Source organism: Poecilia reticulata, chromosome 12, assembly GCF_904066995.2.
Source record: "Poecilia reticulata chromosome 12, P_reticulata-male-v2, whole genome shotgun sequence".
Taxonomy (NCBI): Eukaryota; Metazoa; Chordata; class Actinopteri; order Cyprinodontiformes; family Poeciliidae; genus Poecilia; species Poecilia reticulata.
This window is the reverse complement of record NC_088841.1, coordinates 12,112,232-12,130,118: the sequence shown is the minus strand read 5'-3', so window position 1 is coordinate 12,130,118 and position 17,887 is coordinate 12,112,232. Positions and strand designations below refer to the sequence as shown.

The 17,887-nt window shown below is 38.1% G+C and overlaps 2 protein-coding genes across 3 annotated transcripts; both read right to left on the bottom strand.

Moving 5' to 3' along the window:
• Window positions 1-2,817: 2,817 nt before the first annotated feature.
• On the bottom strand, window positions 2,818-10,988 carry LOC145554192 (sphingosine 1-phosphate receptor 3-like). The gene is made up of 2 exons (XM_081613688.1): window positions 9,732-10,988; window positions 2,818-4,507 (listed from the first exon to the last, which is right to left on the bottom strand). Exon 2 carries the CDS (start codon window positions 4,439-4,441, stop codon window positions 3,368-3,370), a length of 1,074 nt encoding a protein of 357 aa, XP_081469814.1. The 5' UTR covers window positions 4,442-4,507; window positions 9,732-10,988; the 3' UTR covers window positions 2,818-3,367.
• A 555-nt stretch (window positions 10,989-11,543) lies between these two features.
• Window positions 11,544-16,103, bottom strand: LOC103473908 (sphingosine 1-phosphate receptor 3-like). 2 transcript variants are annotated; one of them, XM_017307723.2, is made up of 2 exons: window positions 15,831-16,103; window positions 11,544-15,521 (listed from the first exon to the last, which is right to left on the bottom strand). In XM_017307723.2, the coding sequence occupies exon 2, from the start codon at window positions 15,493-15,495 to the stop codon at window positions 14,377-14,379; it is 1,119 nt and encodes a 372-aa protein (XP_017163212.2). In that variant the 5' UTR covers window positions 15,496-15,521; window positions 15,831-16,103; the 3' UTR covers window positions 11,544-14,376. The 2 variants fall into 2 exon arrangements, with proteins under 2 accessions (XP_017163212.2, XP_081469862.1); XM_081613736.1 differs by having other exon boundaries at window positions 15,756-16,102.
• Window positions 16,104-17,887: the final 1,784 nt, after the last annotated feature.

Here is a 17,887-nt window from a genome sequence, read left to right as displayed (position 1 = left end):
TTCAGTCTTACTAGATGAGTAGTCACTGTTTCAAGGTGTCATTAATGGAAATGTTGCTTTCACATCAACTAAGGTTAGAACGGATAATTCACTTGCACTTCTTGAAAATACAACTGCATAGATTCAACGTGTTTATCTTTAAACATGACTAGGCATGGGCTGGTCAGTGTTAAGTCTATACATAGCCTTATTTGGACCTATATATTTAGGTTTAGCTCACGTGGAACTGCTAGCTAGGTCTAAAGGTGGTCTAAGCTTTCAATTAAAAAACAAAACAAAAAGAAACTCCACAAGTCTGTAGATTGTGCTAAAATGCCAGAAGCAAATTTAAAGACTTGGTTTTGTTTTAGTAGGAATGAATTTGATCATTTTTACCAAATGAAATATGGTAAAAATGTCTTCCCAATTATTCTGTTTTTTAGATGGAGTAAAGAGTGGCAAATACCGTATACATACTTGTACTTCAGTTGCAGATGGTGTTTTTACGTTCAAGCACTAGAGAGAGTACATTGACAAAACTTTTTTTTTTTTTAATTAAGATCACCGGTAATAAAGTTCAGCTCCCTTTTAATGAAGAAAAAGGGAGCAGCAGTTTCCAACCAGAACTGCTGCTCTCTCCTACAGAGGCAGCCCCTCAATTGCTGATTAAACGAAGATTACACTGTACTGGCAGAATATCTGAGGCATTTGATGAATTTGTGTTTTGAGGAAAAATAAAATCAGTAATTACTTATGGTAGAACCACAGCTGGTACACCGGGAAAGTCTTGTAAACTCATAGCTCGTTTGGTAACGATCTAGATTCCCCAAATTCAATAAGTTCATTCTACTGCTTTGTTTTAGTCTTATTAAAACAGGACTACATTTAGACTTCAAGTAAACATAAAATATACAGAAAAAAGACAAACAATGGTAAGGTGTGTTAACATACAGGGAAATACTATGCTTCAATTTATTTTACCTTTAAACTGAAAGCAAGAATTATTCTGTCTGTTGCTAAAATAAGCTTTAAAAATGTTACCTATGTATGATTAAAAATGTAGAGAAAACGTCACTAACATCAGTAGTAGTTCATGCAATTATTCCCCAGAACATTATACGTTTTTGCCATGTTTTATTTTGCCATAATAATAGATTAAATTAATCAAACTTTGTAAAGGTAGCCAGCTTTCAGTCGGATATGTTGCTTGTTGATTCCCAATAGTTTCTTAAAACTGCTGGAGAAACTGAAGTTATGGCTCCACTTTCTCTGGTAATGCTAACCAGCCTATGCCTAATCATATATATACTTCAGCCATTAGGTGCCATAATGGTACATTTTGTTTGAGTATTTGTTCATTTTAGATTGTTCCGTTTCAGAGTCAATGCCATCTTTAAACAATTGCTCCTATAAACAGTTCAGTGTTAGGTCTTACTATTTCATGAAGAAAGAAACCCAAATTTTGATGAGGTTAGTAGAAATGATCTGTAGCTGCTCTGGAAACTGCCTGGTTTTTTTTTTTCTTTTTCAAATGGCTTCATTTTTACTGTTGTCAGGACTGATGGTACCAAATGAATGGGGCATTGTATCTGAAATGCACTCGACCACTTGAGTTGTACCAAAACAAGTACGTGTTCAATGAGTTTGAGAAGACAGATGCAATGTAATTTAATGTGCCTGTGTTTTGCTGCAAGAAGGTGTGTCTAGTACAGGAACTACACAGGAACGTGTTTGGTCGTGGACCTTTGGCATACTATAAAACACTTTTACTTTACATCTTTTTCTTTTGCAATGTTTGTGACTAAATTTGAGCAAACGTGAAAACTTGCTAAAGGGAACAATGCTAAATTTCTAAAAAAATAATAAAACAAGCAAATTGGACAACATTTTGAAGAAGGTGAAAACGGCTTCATACTTGAATGTAACAGACTGAACCTTATTGGCTCTGCAATGTAAAGAATCTACGTGACTAAAAAATGCTCGGACACTGATGGTGTCTTTCCAGATCTCTTGACTGAAATGTGCCTTTAATTTGTACAAATGGTGTTTTCTTTTCTCTCCCGTTCTCTCATTCAGTGTGCATTAGCTGATCTTCAATGGGGCATGTCTGTTCACTGGAGGTTGTTTTGGCCCTGCTGCGTGTTGCTGCTTGAGACTAGTGTTCTCACTTTATCTTGGTCTCTTTCCCTCACTATTAATATGTATTATAAATGTCATTATTTCTGGGTTATACATTAATGACAGAGGGTGTCACAGAAAAACACTTTCGGGATGGATATATTTAAAAGTACGAAATAAAAACGAGTCCAAATGATGTTCACAGATATTTAATATTTTAGTTGTATGGGTTTGTCATTATTCTGTATGACTGTTTGGCAATAAAATTGTGAATGTGTATAATCTCTCATGTGTTTACTACGACTAAGATTCTTTTCCCTTGCTGTCAGATGTAGATTTTGGCATTTTTTTAAACACATTTTTCCTAAGTAGCAGATGTGCTGTCGTATAAAAACCATATCGGGCTCCTTTAGATAAGCTCATGCTGTTGAAGTATTTGTTGGTAACCAAAGAAATGCAGCAAATGCCACAAACAGGTGCCAGAAAATTCCCATCTGAATTTAATGGCCAAAGTGTAGGGTTGACCTCAGCCAGTCCAGTAAACCAGTCGACCTTGGAGAGGCTTGGGTAGTGCTGGCACATCCACCAAGAGAAGGAAAAAGAGCTTGTTCCTAATTCTGGATAACTTGCACCCTTTTTTCAGTCTTTTCTGTGGTCCTGATGCCCTTTCTGAGGGTACTCTTGTTGCAGACATCTGTGAGACCTCACTGGGATGTGTGTCGGTCTCCAAAACCCCCTCTGTTCATTCTAGTTTTGGTTTGTTCTGGCTGCTCCATGATTTCTTCCAGCTTTGCCGAGGCTCCAGGAACTGTCTGTTCCTACTGCCATCCACAAAAAGTCTTCGTCTTGTCACGAACGCCACAAACCAGAGCCAGGAAGGCCCGTCTCATCTCGCAACTGGCCAGAGTGTAGATGACCTGTTCTCTGGAAATGCACTGTTAATAATATTGGTCTTTCTTTATATTCTAAATAGTTGCCAGTAATTTTAATGATCCCATTTGAACGTATTTTGTTTCTTTCAGGATTTGACAAGAAGGCAAAACCAGCGCAGTTACTACATTCAGTAACTGTGCTGGTCTCACTTACAGATGCTTAAGATATATAAACATTAGTCACTGAAGTGAAACTTCTGTGCTGATGCAACTGTATAGTCCAATATAGTCCAATCTTCATTTTGGATTTTTTTCATGTTAAACTGACTTCATCTCTCAAGCATCTTTCCACATTTGGTTTGATTTCTGGAACTCTTTTCTCAGTTTTTCCCATCACTCTAAACACCCTCCTGAACATCCTCTCTATTCGTTCCATTGTCCGTCTCCTGACCCCTCTGCTGATTCTGGTTGGGGTTGTTCTGACTGCTCCATGATTTGCTCCTGCTCCGGCTCGGCTCGAGGGACTGCCTGTTCCCACTGCCATTCACCGACGCCTTCATCTTGTAGCAAACGCCACAAACCAGAGCCAGGAAGGCCCGTCTCATCTCGCGACTGGCCAGAGTGTAGATGACCGGGTTCATAGCCGAGTTGAGCACAGCCAGTGCTATAAACCAGTCAGCCTTGTAAAGGACTTGGAAGCGCTGCTCAGACGCCACATCCACCAGGAGCAGAATGAAGAGGGGTGTCCAGCAAGCGATGAAGACTCCGACTACAATGATGACGGTGCGTAGAAGGGACATAGCGTGCTCAGAGTTGCTGTGCTTACTCACCTTTTGGCTGCTGGATTTTACAAGGATGTAGATGCGAGCATAAAGGACTGACATGGCTAAAAGCAGGACTATAAAAACTGTGATGCAGAAAGCTACGTATTTCTTGCTGTACAGAGGCAGGACAGTGGAACAGTCTGGGAGGTTGTCAATGCAGTTCCAACCTAAGATGGGTAAAGCTCCCAGGATCACAGCAATCAGCCAGCAGGTCCCTATAAGCAAAAACACTCTGTAGTTCTTGTTGGGATCATAAGGTCTCATTTTGATCATAGTCAGGTGTCTCTCTATGGCGATGGCCAAGAGACTGAAGATGGAGGCACTGAGTGCTACAAATGTGCTGCCCTCTCTAATAAACCACAGAGTCGGTGAGAGATCAAACGTCTTATCCCCAGAGAGGAGCAAGTTGACCATGTAGGAGACTCCAGCCAGCAGGTCACACAGTGCCAGGTTCCCAATGAAGAAGTACATCCGGTTGTGGAACCTGTGGTTCCTCCATATGGCCACCAGGACGGTGAGGTTCTCCAGAACGATGAAGCTGCAAATGACGAGGAAGACGATGATTTGAAAGTCCACATGATTAGTAGGAATCATTTGCTGGTTCCCCAGCTTCCCAGTGTAATTGTAGTGAAGGAATATTATGTTCATCTTCAGACTACCAGTTTCTGACTGTAGAGGTCAGAGTTCAGCAGTATCCCAAAAGTCCACCAACACCTGCAACAGAGGAAAATATTACTGCATGAATTTATAAGTAGGTAGTCATATTCAGTAAATTACAGTGGGCACTCTAACTAAGTTAGTTTGTTGGAGCAAGCATATCTTTTGAAAACAATAACCCCACAGTGAAGCTAATTAGCTTCATAACCTCTTTTTCTAAGAATCCAACCAAATAAAAGTTTGAATGTTAAAAATGTCAGTCTCATCCTGAGGTTGCTATTAGAAGAGCGGAAGACTGGAATGGGCCGACTGCATAAATTTAAGCCAACTAACACCTTCTACAACTGACATATCAGAATAGACATTGAACCAATTTTCTCATTTTTCTTCACCTTTTCATACTGCAGTCAATGGCTTTAGAGATCAGCCCTTTTTATAATATAAAGTATTTCCTTGTGTCACTGCAGCCGCATGACTTCAAATCAATTGTTCTCGTGGCCGTGTTTGTAGACCTTGAATTCCCATTTATTTGAAAAGAGGTGCTTGTGTATGCTGACACTGTATAAAAAAGAAAAGAAACAAAAAAAACTGCTTTTTCAACCAGTAGTTTGTTTTGAATTTGTTTTCTCTGACTTCTTTTAGGCGTTTCGTCAGTGATTAGTTTTTGGTGCTTGATTTATACAGTTTAATATCCTCACATTTTATATGAACACGCTCGGCTCTTTGGGTGAACTTTTAAAAAGGGTTTTTGTTTTTTGAATGATCACACATGAATAGCACAGAGCTCTGTTTCAGTCTTACTAGATGAGTAGTTACTGTTTCAAGGTGTCATTAATGGAAATGTTGCTTTCACATCAACTAAGGTTAGAACGGATAATTCACTTGCACTTATTGAAAATACAACTGCATAGATTCAACGTGTTTATCTTTAAACATGACTAGGCATGGGCTGGTCAGTGTTAAGTCTATACATAGCCTTATTTGGACCTATATATTTAGGTTTAGCTCACGTGGAACTGCTAGCTAGGTCTAAAGGTGGTCTAAGCTTTCAATTAAAAAACAAAACAAAAAGAAACTCCACAAGTCTGTAGATTGTGCTAAAATGCCAGAAGCAAATTTAAAGACTTGGTTTTGTTTTAGTAGGAATGAATTTGATCATTTTTACCAAATGAAATATGGTAAAAATGTCTTCCCAATTATTCTGTTTTTTAGATGGAGTAAAGAGTGGCAAATACCGTATACATATTTGTACTTCAGTTGCAGATGGTGTTTTTACGTTCAAGCACTAGAGAGAGCACATTGACAAAACTTTTTTTTTTTTTTTAATTAAGATCACCGGTAATAAAGTTCAGCTCCCTTTTAATGAAGAAAAAGGGAGCAGCAGTTTCCAACCAGAACTGCTGCACTCTCCTACAGAGGCAGCCCCTCAATTGCTTATTAAACGGAGATTACACTGTACTGGCAGAATATCTGAGGCATTTGATGAATTTGTGTTTTGAGGAAAAATTTAATCAGTAATTACTTATGGTAGAACCACAGATGGTACACCGGAAAAGTCTTGTAAACTCATAGCTCGTTTGGTAACGATCTAGATTCCCCAAATTCAATAAGTTCATTCTACTGCTTTGTTTTAGTCTTATTAAAACAGGACTACATTCAGACTTCAAGTAAACATAAAATACACAGAAAAAAAGACAAACAATGGTAAGGTGCGTTAACATACAGGGAAATACTATGCTTCAATTTATTTTACCTTTAAACTGAAAGCAAGAATTATTATGTCTGTTGCTAAAATAAGCTTTAAAAATGTTACCTATGTATGATTAAAAATTTAGAGAAAACGTCACTAACATCAGTAGTAGTTCATGCAATTATTCCCCAGAACATTATATGTTTTTTGTCATATTTTATTTTGCCATAATAATGGATTAAATTAATCAAACTTTGTCAAGGTAGCCAGCTTTCAGTCGGATATGTTGCTTGTTGATTCCCAATAGTTTCTTAAAACTGCTGGAGAAACTGAAGTTATGCCTCCACTTTCTCTGGTAATGCTAACCAGCCTATGCCTAATCATATATATACTTCAGCCAGTCCAGTAAACCAGTCGACCTTGGAGAGGCTTGGGGAGTGCTGGCACATCCACCACGAGAAGGAAAAAGAGCTTGTTCCTAATTAGAAGTGCTTTGATGCTTTGATTGTGTAATTATATGTTACGGGAAAACATCTCCAGTGAAATGCTATGTAAACCCACAACTAGTCTTTAAACAACACATTTGCACTTCTGTTTAATCCAAATTAAGTCAGCGGCTCCATCAGGCCTCCCATGACTTCATTGGACATAAATGCTAATACTTTAAACATTTACAACATGTGTTGTAACATTTGTAACATTAACATTAACAAATGAACAAATGTAACATTTGTTTATTGAGATTATCAATGCTGCTAAATTTGATTCAATTGTTAAGGCATAAATTAAAAGATTTTAAATTGTTTAACATTTAGATGCAAGATTTTAAGGAGCTGGCAAGTTTACTTTGTAAAACTTCGAAGAGCAATATTCATAGTTGGATTGTTTTGTTGCCATAGCAACAACCTGATGCTGTGAGTTTAATCTTTGAGTTTACAAATGCAAATTGTATTTGTAAACTCAAATACAATTTGAGTTTAGGCCAGCCTAAAAACTTCTTGCTTTTTAGGCTGGCCAATTAAACTACTCCTTTCTCCCATATTTCACTAAATCTAACACAGAAGCTGTTAGAGGTCCTGATATTTTTTAGCAACAAAAGGGGCCCCTAAATCAGATTCTGCTCCAGGCCTCATGCAGCCTTGGACCGGCTCTGTAATCTGCTGCTCTACGCGGAGACGCGCAACAAACGGTAGATTTAATTCAATACTGCTAATGTAGCTTTAGCACGTCTTCCATTTCGTGTCTGTTGAGTTTTTAATAAGCGTCACAGAAACTATTTTTGTTGGGTTTATGGGATGAGTTTCTCAGATCTCCGCGTGGCCGCGCGCATTAACTATAAGTAGAGAACGCATTTGATATGGTTTGATGCAGACTGTAACCGGAAAAATAATACTAAAATGAATAATAAAATAATATAAAATCAGCGTGAAGCGCAAAAGCTCCTCACCAGACTGAACCTGCATGATGAGGTTAGCGCTGCTCGTTATCCACAAACGCTGCGGCCAACCGGGACCACAGACATAAACTTTACAGGGAAGACAGAGACAGAGCCACACGCTGGGCAGCGTGTTGAGCTGTAATGCCGCATAAAATTGTTCGTTCATAAAGATGAATCATTCTCATCACATCACCTCACACGCGCACCTTAAAATTCGCTACAAGTTATTCCTGCGGTTCACATAGAGCTGCGCAACCAGAGCTAACGCGGTGGGTTTTAAACTCTTACCTAGAGTTCTCCAAAGGACCATAATTCCTCACAGTAAGTTGATGTAAATATCCATACAGGTCAGCCTGTGTCCAGTTTGAGTGAAAGGAGGCGCGCGCCATCCGCGCTGAGGTAAAGCAGCGGCATCGCGCGAGGCAAAGCGCAGAGGTGCCAGCTGTGTGATTGGTCCGCGCGCTGTCAGGTTTAAATGCATAAACTATAAACCTATCTATTATAAACCTATCCTTTAGGAATAAATCTGCTGTGCTAGTGAAATGCTCATAGCAAAAGTGACGCTTGCAGCTCGGCTTAAAAAGAAGTGATTTTTTTTTTTTTTCCTAGAAAACGTTAACAAGCAACGCTTAGCCTGGCGGCGGGAGTAGTCAAGTATGGCGGGCCGCCAGGCTTATAATACACTGGTGGAAACCCTGATAGTAGTTGTGTGAAGCAGAAGACTGGAATGGGCCGACTGCATTGAGTCTGACTGATAAACTTAGTAAATAATCTTACCTCTGAGCTAGGTCGTGGAGTAAAATAAATTTAAGCCAACTAACACCTTCTACAACTGACATCAGAATAGACATTGAACCAATTTTCTAATTTTGCATATTTACAAATGAAATAGGATTTTATTTTAATTCAATTCAAATTCAAAAATACCCCATCAATCCCAAACGGAATTTAAACGTTGTAGCTCATTAATTCAGATTCTTCAAAGAGTTATTGAAGATGGTGCCTGTATGCTGACTATAAAGCTTACAGTTGTTCTGTCCCTCTGTCTCAAGAGTTGATGTCTTCCTCTGTATTGTGATGGTTAGAATCTGATGAAAGTAAAAGCCAGAAGTTCAAACTTTGGTAACACTTTATTTGAAGGTGTGTGCACAGGGGTGAAAGTAGTTTTAAATTCTTGGGGGTATTATGACAAAAAAAAAAAAAGGTCATGTCAGTCTTATGCACACCCCTTCAAATAAAGTGTATTTGCGTGCCAGTCAACCTGAAACAAGAATGATCATTGTGTTGCAATTTCCCCTTAAATTCTGAAAGGTCATCTTTACCAGATAAAATAAACCATCATTAACATTACACTGCTCACTCACAAACACTTCAAGCAGACGATGAAATAATAAAACAAATACACCTGAAACTCAAGAGTTTAGGTAGTAAAATTGATCAGTCAAAAAGATTCAGATTCAACTTTCAGTCATCAGGTCACATGCAGCGCAGTGTTGTCAAAACTTAATAAAAAGTTGTCCTCCTTTTAAAGACTAACAATACGAAATACATTTATACTTCCCACTCCTCAACTAAATTATGCAATAAATGTGTTTTCTCCTTAAATTACAGTACATTAGGATAATATAGGAATTAAACATATATTTGGATGACTGGTGGATTTTTGATTTTTATTAACTAATGAGGAGACAGTAATATTTGTGGCGAAATAAATTATTTCACAATTTATCTAGGTTTGCATAAAAGTATTGAAATGCAAATGGAAGATAAAGTTAGCGAGGACCGCAGTACTTTTGCAATTAATCATGACTTTATGTGGCTTTATTAAATAAAAACATAAAATTGTTTGTGATGGTAATATGACCAATTTCAAAAAAATAAATAAAAGTTTCAGGGGCATGAATGCTTTTTATTGGAACTTTACGCCGTTAGACATACGGCGATTTGGATCAGTGGAACAATTTTAGAGGTAATTCTACACATTTTCTTCTGCTTTTTCTGGTTAAAATCTTGCTTTCTGTAAATTACATGCAGCAGACAACATAAGCAGAACAAATTGCAAAACATAGTGATCAGCTGTACTTTACTATTTAAGTCTGAACATAGTTTAACTATGCAATCTGGTAATTGAAGATGGGATAAAAGGTACTTACAGAAATGTGTTTCTCATGTCTTGTGTGCTTCATGAAGAAATCTTCCTAATTGTTTGCTTACACACTCGCAAAGGAAGTGATTTATAAATTGTTCACACTAAAGTCACCCACATCCTCCCTCCCTCTATCTCAAGAGTTGTTGCCGACCTCTGCATTATGATGGCTAGAGTCTCATGAAAACAAAAGCCAGTTGTTCAACCAGAACCAAGTCTCCATCTACTTTGTGTCCACAAACTGTTAGGTTATTTCAAATCAGGCACGATAACCTCATCTAAAATTGTATTTGACCGAACATTTTATGAAAAACATTGTGGAGGAAGTGCAGGTTTACAGATATGGGAAATGCAAGTTCAGAGAGGAACAGAGAAGTTTCCTAAACTCATTTTCCAACTGTCATTATGTTTGCCCATTTTTGGAGACAATGTTACGTGGACCTAATTCTCATTTGCACAAAAATACTTTAAACCACTACAGCCTGTGGTCCGTCACATGCAAAAAAAACCCCAACTTCCTCTATATGATGGCGGGCCAGTTGTTTTTGAGATGTAGTGCGGTCAACCTGTTGTAATTTCCTCTTAAATTCTTGAGAAGTCATCTTTACCAGAAAAAAACTGGGTTTTTCTGCATCGAGTTTGGATCTTCTCTCCATCCATCTGTGGGTCCACTTCTGCTTACCCTGGTTTCCACTCAAAATCATTCAGCAAAAATGTTTAAAGAAAGACTTTTTTTTTTTTTTTTTACAAATATGTTTTAAAAACCCTAAAGACAGAAGATATACAATTTTTGTAAATATGAGAACACATCTTTAATCCAAACATAGAGTAATTTCACCATAACATGATGTCTTGCAGCCCTGCGACAGACTAGCGACCGGTCCAGGGTGACCCCCGCTTCTCGCCCAGAACTTTAGCTGGAGATCGGCACCAGCAACTCTCCCGACCCCACTAAGGGACAAGGGTGTAAAGAAGATGGATGGATGGATGGATGGATGGATGGATGGATGGATGGATGGATGGATGGATGGATGGATGGATGGATGGATGGATGGATGGATGGATGGATGGATGGATGGATGGATGGATGGATGGATGATCTCTTGCATATCAATTGTGGTTGTCTCACTTGGTGTGGTTTCTTACAAATCATGCATCTGAGGAGGTGCATGATTTTCTCATGAAAGGAATACAATGACCACAACTCTGTCAGTGCTTCTTTAAAATAGAACTCAGTGTTTTAGTGAAATGTGGCTACAAAATCTATAACACACAAACTTCAGAATGAACTCTCATTTTTGCAGAAGAAATATATAAAGGGGTTAGCCTGGATGCATTACAAACAGTTTAAAGTATTCAGGTGTCTACTGTTTGTGAACAAAAATATAAACTTTGAATGCAAAATAGTGTTATTCTTATCCGGTTGAACATAGAAACGACAAAAAAAATAACGTAATTTAAAATATGCAAGCGCTTCAGTTTAGTCAAAGTAAGTGGAACTATGCACATAAGGTGACGATAAGAATGTTTTTTATTTTTATTGTTTTATTTTTGCTTTAATTTGGATTTGCAGAATATATAAATATTTTCAATAATGTTTGCACATTTTAAATATATTGGTTTGTATGGTTCTATCATCATTATTCTAAATGGCTTTTGGCAGTAAAACAGTGAATGTGTGTAATTTTTTTTGTTTATATCAGCACTGCCTGCTCTGATTGCAGCTTTCTCATCCATGTTCAATTTCAAACTTAACACGTGTCTTGTTCTCACAAAAGTCCTATAAAAATCAACAGAAAAAGCAATCGGCACAGATGAATCACACAACGTAATAAATATTTTTTATTTGAGTAAACAATACAGTAAATACAAATAAACATGCTGTAAGAAAACCAAAGAGCTAAATCTTCACAATTATCCTTTTTCAGCTCAATAGCAAAAAAGTCATGTCTGTACACTAATGTCTTGTTTAAGTCTGTCCTTTTTTTTCGATTATTTCTTCAAGGTGACAGTAAATTTGAAAACAATGTACAAAATTCAGGTGTTAAAGTAATATTTGATCATTAATACCTATTCACGATATTATTTGTTTCTGTTTTGGCAGAACAGTGCTGCCATTTAGGTTGAAAAGTTTGCAAGACTGTAAGGTGTCACATTACCTACATTGTTTTTTCTACGCTTTGAGTTCACATTTTACCTGTTTACATGTTCAAAATTATTAATGCTGACCCCCGTAGATATTTGAAAAATCAGTTTCTTTCACTAAATGAACGGAATTTATTTAGCTCTTTTCTAAACATAATGACCACTCAAAAGATATTACACTATAGCCAGATTCACCCAGTAGCGCTCACTAGGCGCACACGTTCAAACACCGATAAGTAGATTGCGAGGCATCCAGCAGAGTGAAGTACCTCACCTAAAGGCACATCAACATGCAGCAGAAAGACACTGGAATCAAACTTGCAGCCTTCAAACTGCAAAACGACTACTCTACTCACTGATCCACGGTTACCCCTAAATAGCTTTTTTTTTTTTTGGGATTAAGTAGATCAATAAATGACTGACAGGATTTGGTACAATAACCTGTTGAGAAAAAAAAAAAAAGGTCATTTCTTCTATCTAAGCGTAACATGCATATCAGTCACTTTGGTCAATTTTGCCATTCATTCTAAACACTGAGCGCAATTTCAGCATAATAAACTTCATTTCTGGTGTAACGTCTTGAACATGAGTAGTGAAAATAAACAACAACGCACATTTTCTCGTCTCTTGAAAAGGTACAACTTGAGGTAAAACAATCATTAAAAAAAAACAGAAATAATTTTTATAGTTTGAGCTTTTGCATTTAAGATTGTTGACAGATCAGAATAAAAAAAAAGTTTGACATTAGGTACACAAAGAGTTGCACTGATGTATTTGCACCTAAAATTATTCAACCCTCACAGCAAGTTAGGTGTACATTTTTCACATGCCTGCAATAAACAAATGACTCAAAAACAGTTAAGGTAGCTAAATAAAATGAATGTTACAAAGACTTAAGCCCCCAAAAGTCCCCAACTGACTGTACAAGACCTCCAGCAAAACATGTTGGCAGCAGCAACTGAGGCTACTAGCCCTTACTAGTTTCCACAGTAAGGGCTTCATGTCTCGACTTCAAGACATATGCCATTACTGACACAAAAGTACAAGAAAAGTCTAAACCAACTTGCTCGCAACTGTGTAACCAGGCCAAAGAGGCTTTGCGATCTAGTTCTGAGGAGCAATGAATCAAACCTACACTATGGAACAGTGGTTTATGTGAGGAAGGAAAAATGAAGTATTGACTAAAAAAAACTCCATGCCTGCAGGAAAAAAAGCATGCTGGTGGCTCTGCGAGGCGTCCTTTGCTTCCTTTGGCACTGGAAAGGAAGCAAAGATGAATTCAGTTGAGTCCCTACTATTTATTAAAGAGACCTGTCATGATGGAAAGAAAAGACTTTGAGACTTGCTGCCACTGAATTGAAGGTAACGCTTGTAAAATGTGTTCTGTTGAGCTTTTTAAATAGATTTTGTTTGCTTTGTTTACCACTAACTAATTTCTTGTGGAAATCTAATAATTTCAAGAGCAAATGTCAAAATTCCTTATTTTTCCGTTCTTCAAAATGGAGAGTTGATAACTTTTAAGTTTCACACAATCACTCTAACTCTGATCTGAGAACTGCACAGAGAAAACAGAACAGGGAAAATGTATGCTCTCAAAAAAATAAGTGCACTTATCACCGGTCTGTCATCAGTAACTCCAGACTGAACTTTTTTATTTTTTTAGATTTTATTTTGAGTTTGAAAGATATCTTGCACCACATAAATAGGCTAAAATATTTTGCATATTCTTTTTTTGCATGCAGCATCCACATTTTTCTTAAATACTTGCTTTGCTAGCTTTACATTTTTACACAAGCTCTAACTTCCACAGTGAGAACTGCACTTGCAGCAGTACTACACCTGATCAGCAGAGGGAGCCCTGCTATCATTATAACAGCGTCCTCGTTCGTCATTATACAGAATAGGTGAAACAGATGCAGTTTCTCGTGTTCTTTATCAATCATAAGGAATCTACAATCAAGGTACTGGTAAATATATATATAAAAATGCATAACACATACATCAATAAATACAGCTAGCTGTTTTTTTCCTACAATAATTGTCTACAATCATGCTTCAGTTTGTTGTGGAACTCTAATTGCACTTTCTAAAATATGTTGCCAAATGGAGGCACAATTTATTCAGATGTTACAAAACTGATCACTAAAATTTTATCTAGTCATGAGCTGCCCTGTTCTCTGGAAATGCACTATTAATAATACTATTAATAATATTGATCTTTCTTTGTATTCTAAACAGTTGTCTGTAATTTTAATGATCCCATTTGAACATATTTGGTTTCTTTCGAAACTTGACAAAGGAGGCAAAACCAGAACAGTCTCAATTACAGACTGTGCTGGAGCACTTTCTGTGCTGAAGCACAGAAAGTGAAACTTTGCAACTGTATAGTCCAATATAGTCCAATCTTCATTTTGTATTTTTTTCATGTTAAACTGACTTCATCTCTCAAGCATTTTTCCACATTTGGTTTGATTTCTGGAACTCTTTTCTCAGTTTTTCCCATCACTCTAAACACCCTCCTGAACATCCTCTCTATTCGTTCCATTGTCCGTCTCCTGACCCCTCTGCTGGTTCTGGTTGGGGTTGTTCTGACTGCTCCATGATTTGCTCCTGCTCCGGCTCGGCTCGAGGGACTGCCTGTTCCCACTGCCATTCACCGACGCCTTCATCTTGTAGCAAACGCCACAAACCAGAGCCAGGAAGGCCCGTCTCATCTCGCGACTGGCCAGAGTGTAGATGACCGGGTTCATGGCCGAGTTGAGCACAGCCAGTGCTATAAACCAGTCAGCCTTGTAAAGGACTGGGAAGCGCTGCTCAGACGCCACATCCACCAGGAGCAGGATGAAGAGGGGTGTCCAGCAAGCGATGAAGACTCCGACTACAATGATGACGGTGCGTAGAAGGGACATAGCGTGCTCAGAGTTGCTGTGCTTACTCACCTTTCGGCTGCTGGATTTTACAAGGATGTAGATGCGAGCATAAAGGACTGACATGGCTAAAAGCAGGACTATAAAAACTGTGATGCAGAAAGCTACGTATTTCTTGCTGTACAGAGGCAGGACAGTGGAACAGTCTGGGAGGTTGTCAATGCAGTTCCAACCTAAGATGGGTAAAGCTCCCAAGATCACAGCAATCAGCCAGCAGGTCCCTATAAGCAGAAACACTCTGTAGTTCTTGTTGGCATCATAAGGTCTCATTTTGATCATAGTCAGGTGTCTCTCTATGGCGATGGCCAAGAGACTGAAGATGGAGGCACTGAGTGCTACAAATGTGCTGCCCTCTCTAATAAACCACAGAGTCGGTGAGAGATCAAACGTCTTATCCCCAGAGAGGAGCAAGTTGACCATGTAGGAGACTCCAGCCAGCAGGTCACACAGTGCCAGGTTCCCAATGAAGAAGTACATCCGGTTGTGGAACCTGTGGTTCCTCCATATGGCCACCAGGACGGTGAGGTTCTCCAGAACGATGAAGCTGCAAATGATGAGGAAGACGATGATTTTGATATCCAAAGTTCCAGAGTTTGTGTCAGAGCTCAGCAGCCGGTGGTTCAGCTTTCCAGTGTGGTTGTAGTGACGGAGTATGACATTCATCTTCAAATCACCAAGGTTGCTGTCACCGAAGGTCATTGCAGAGAAGAGTCTGGTGTCTTCAGCTACAGCAGAGAAATGAATGTTGTTTCAGAAATCACATCAGCTATAAACGTAAATTTTCACAGTAATAAAGTTGAGATGGATTTTGCTCTGTGACTAACCAAACAGTTTTTATGGTAATGAGGGGGTTTACAACAACAACAATAGCAAAAGAAAGTTAATAGAGATTCTCTTGCTTTTTCAATCTTTCAACATAAACTTGAGATAAAAGTCCAAATTCTTTAAATCTGACATACCTGACTTCCCATGCAACGCACTTTTAAATCTTTTCAGTCGCAATTCTCGTTCATGGCAGCCTCGAAGCAACTCACCGCTGGACGCTCGGACTTCGTAATTAGTTGAAAGTAAAACGAGCGTCAAAAGACGAACATTTCATGGCCGTGAAAACGGAGAGGCTATGTCTTTCCTCCATTCTCCGTTGATTTTCTTTCGTCTTCACTCCGTCATGAAGGAGAGAGCAGCTCCTCATCTCTCCCACCGAGCTCAGAAAACTCCGGAGAAGTCGGCGGTGGGCTGGAAGTCCCTTTCAGCCCTCCCTCCCTGCCTCTCTCCATCAACTCAGACACAGAGAGCCTGCTGTGGAGCAGCTGCACACTTCTCCAGGCTTATCAGCACCGGGAGGTACGTTAACTTTAACGTGCTGTAATTCGCAGCGTTTTCCTGCTCCAACTTTTAGCTCTCGTGCAAAGCGTCCAAACAACGACAGGTGAACGTTTAACAGCTTGAAAAAAACACTAACCTAGTGAAATATACTTTAGTATATTTCAAATATGCATTTATGTAAGGGCATTTTAAGTATACTAAGTATTAAGTGTACTACCTATAAATATATACGAAGTATACTAAAAGTATGCTTGACATTATAACTTTAAACACTCTTAAATATAATTGTACCAAAATACATTTTTTAAGAAATATATTAAATAAAATTTTACTTTAAATGAACAAAATATGTATTTGCCCAAGTGTGAATATGCACTTGCTCAAGTGTATATTTAAAATATATTTTGTGTGTTTTAAAATATATGGTCAAAATAGAATTTTTTAAAATTCACTTAATGCTTACTTTAAATTATTGATTTCAGTATGTTTTAAATTACATCTTAGTGTATATTTTAGACTAATAAAGTAAGCTTTTGTAGGTGCCTTAATAACCTTTTACTATTTTTATTAAAATGGCAAAGAATAATAATTAAAAAAAAGAATAATCCTATAGGGGAACTTGATGTAATGTTGTTTAACAAAGTAAACAATATGTTTATACCTCAAAATATTAAATATTGGCACCTTAGTGACAGAGGCTTATGGAGCTAAAACTGTCTCATAATTCACACATGCACAGACTAAGACTATAAAGCTGTCTCTACCCAATCCATTTTCAGATGTATGATGGAAGATCTGGTGAACGGCATTAGCTCCAGTTCACACTCCAGACCAGATGGTGGCGGTATTGCACACTTTCGGTTGTTTTGAAAAGCGCCATAAAAAGAAGAACAGTCCAGACGATGACGATAACAGACGCTGTTCAAATTCGCAATTTTTACTCGCATAATATTGAATTAAAAGTAGAGAGGGCCTTGATAATAGTTTCTAGTTTTGGTAAATTCAAGCTGGTGACGTCCTAGTCCGAGTTAGACGACAATACAGCTGGACAAGAATTGAATGGGAATGGCTCTGTTTGTTGCGACTCAATATACTTTTCTGGTTTTAATTGAGCTCTGTATGCCAGAGACTTTTATATTGTGAGGCTGTTGTTATAACTCGTTCATCATTGTTTTTATCTTCAACATATTGCAGTTTAAACAAATTAAGATGAAAGAGGAGTCATGTCTGACAAATCAATTACTGATTCTGCCTTTCTACTACTGCAGATACGAACAATATTTGCTTATATTTGAAACAATATGTAGTTTAAAATATAAAAAAATATTTGATTTTGATTGGCAATGATAAACGCATGCAGAAACCAGCAAAAATGGCTGCTACAAGTTATTACTAAGGAGGGCAATTATGAGTGCATACTCATAATTTTAGATGGATGCATAGAAAAATTTTATTGTTGCACAATTGCCATGGATCATAAGGGTCAGGGGTTCAAATCCTGGCATGGGGTCTTTTTGCATGGAATTTGCATGTTCTCTCCATGCATAGTCTCTCTCAGGGTACTCCCACTTCCTTCTATTGTCCAAAAAAGGGTCTCTGTGTGTGTATGACCTGTGTGCCTAATAGCCTGTGACTCAGTGGCAACTTATCCGGGGTGTACCCCAGCCGTCACCCCGTGATGACTGGAGATAGCCTTCAATACACACTTATCCATGTAGAGTCACCCTCCCAACACTTCCGTGACTCTGCATGGATAAGTGTGTAT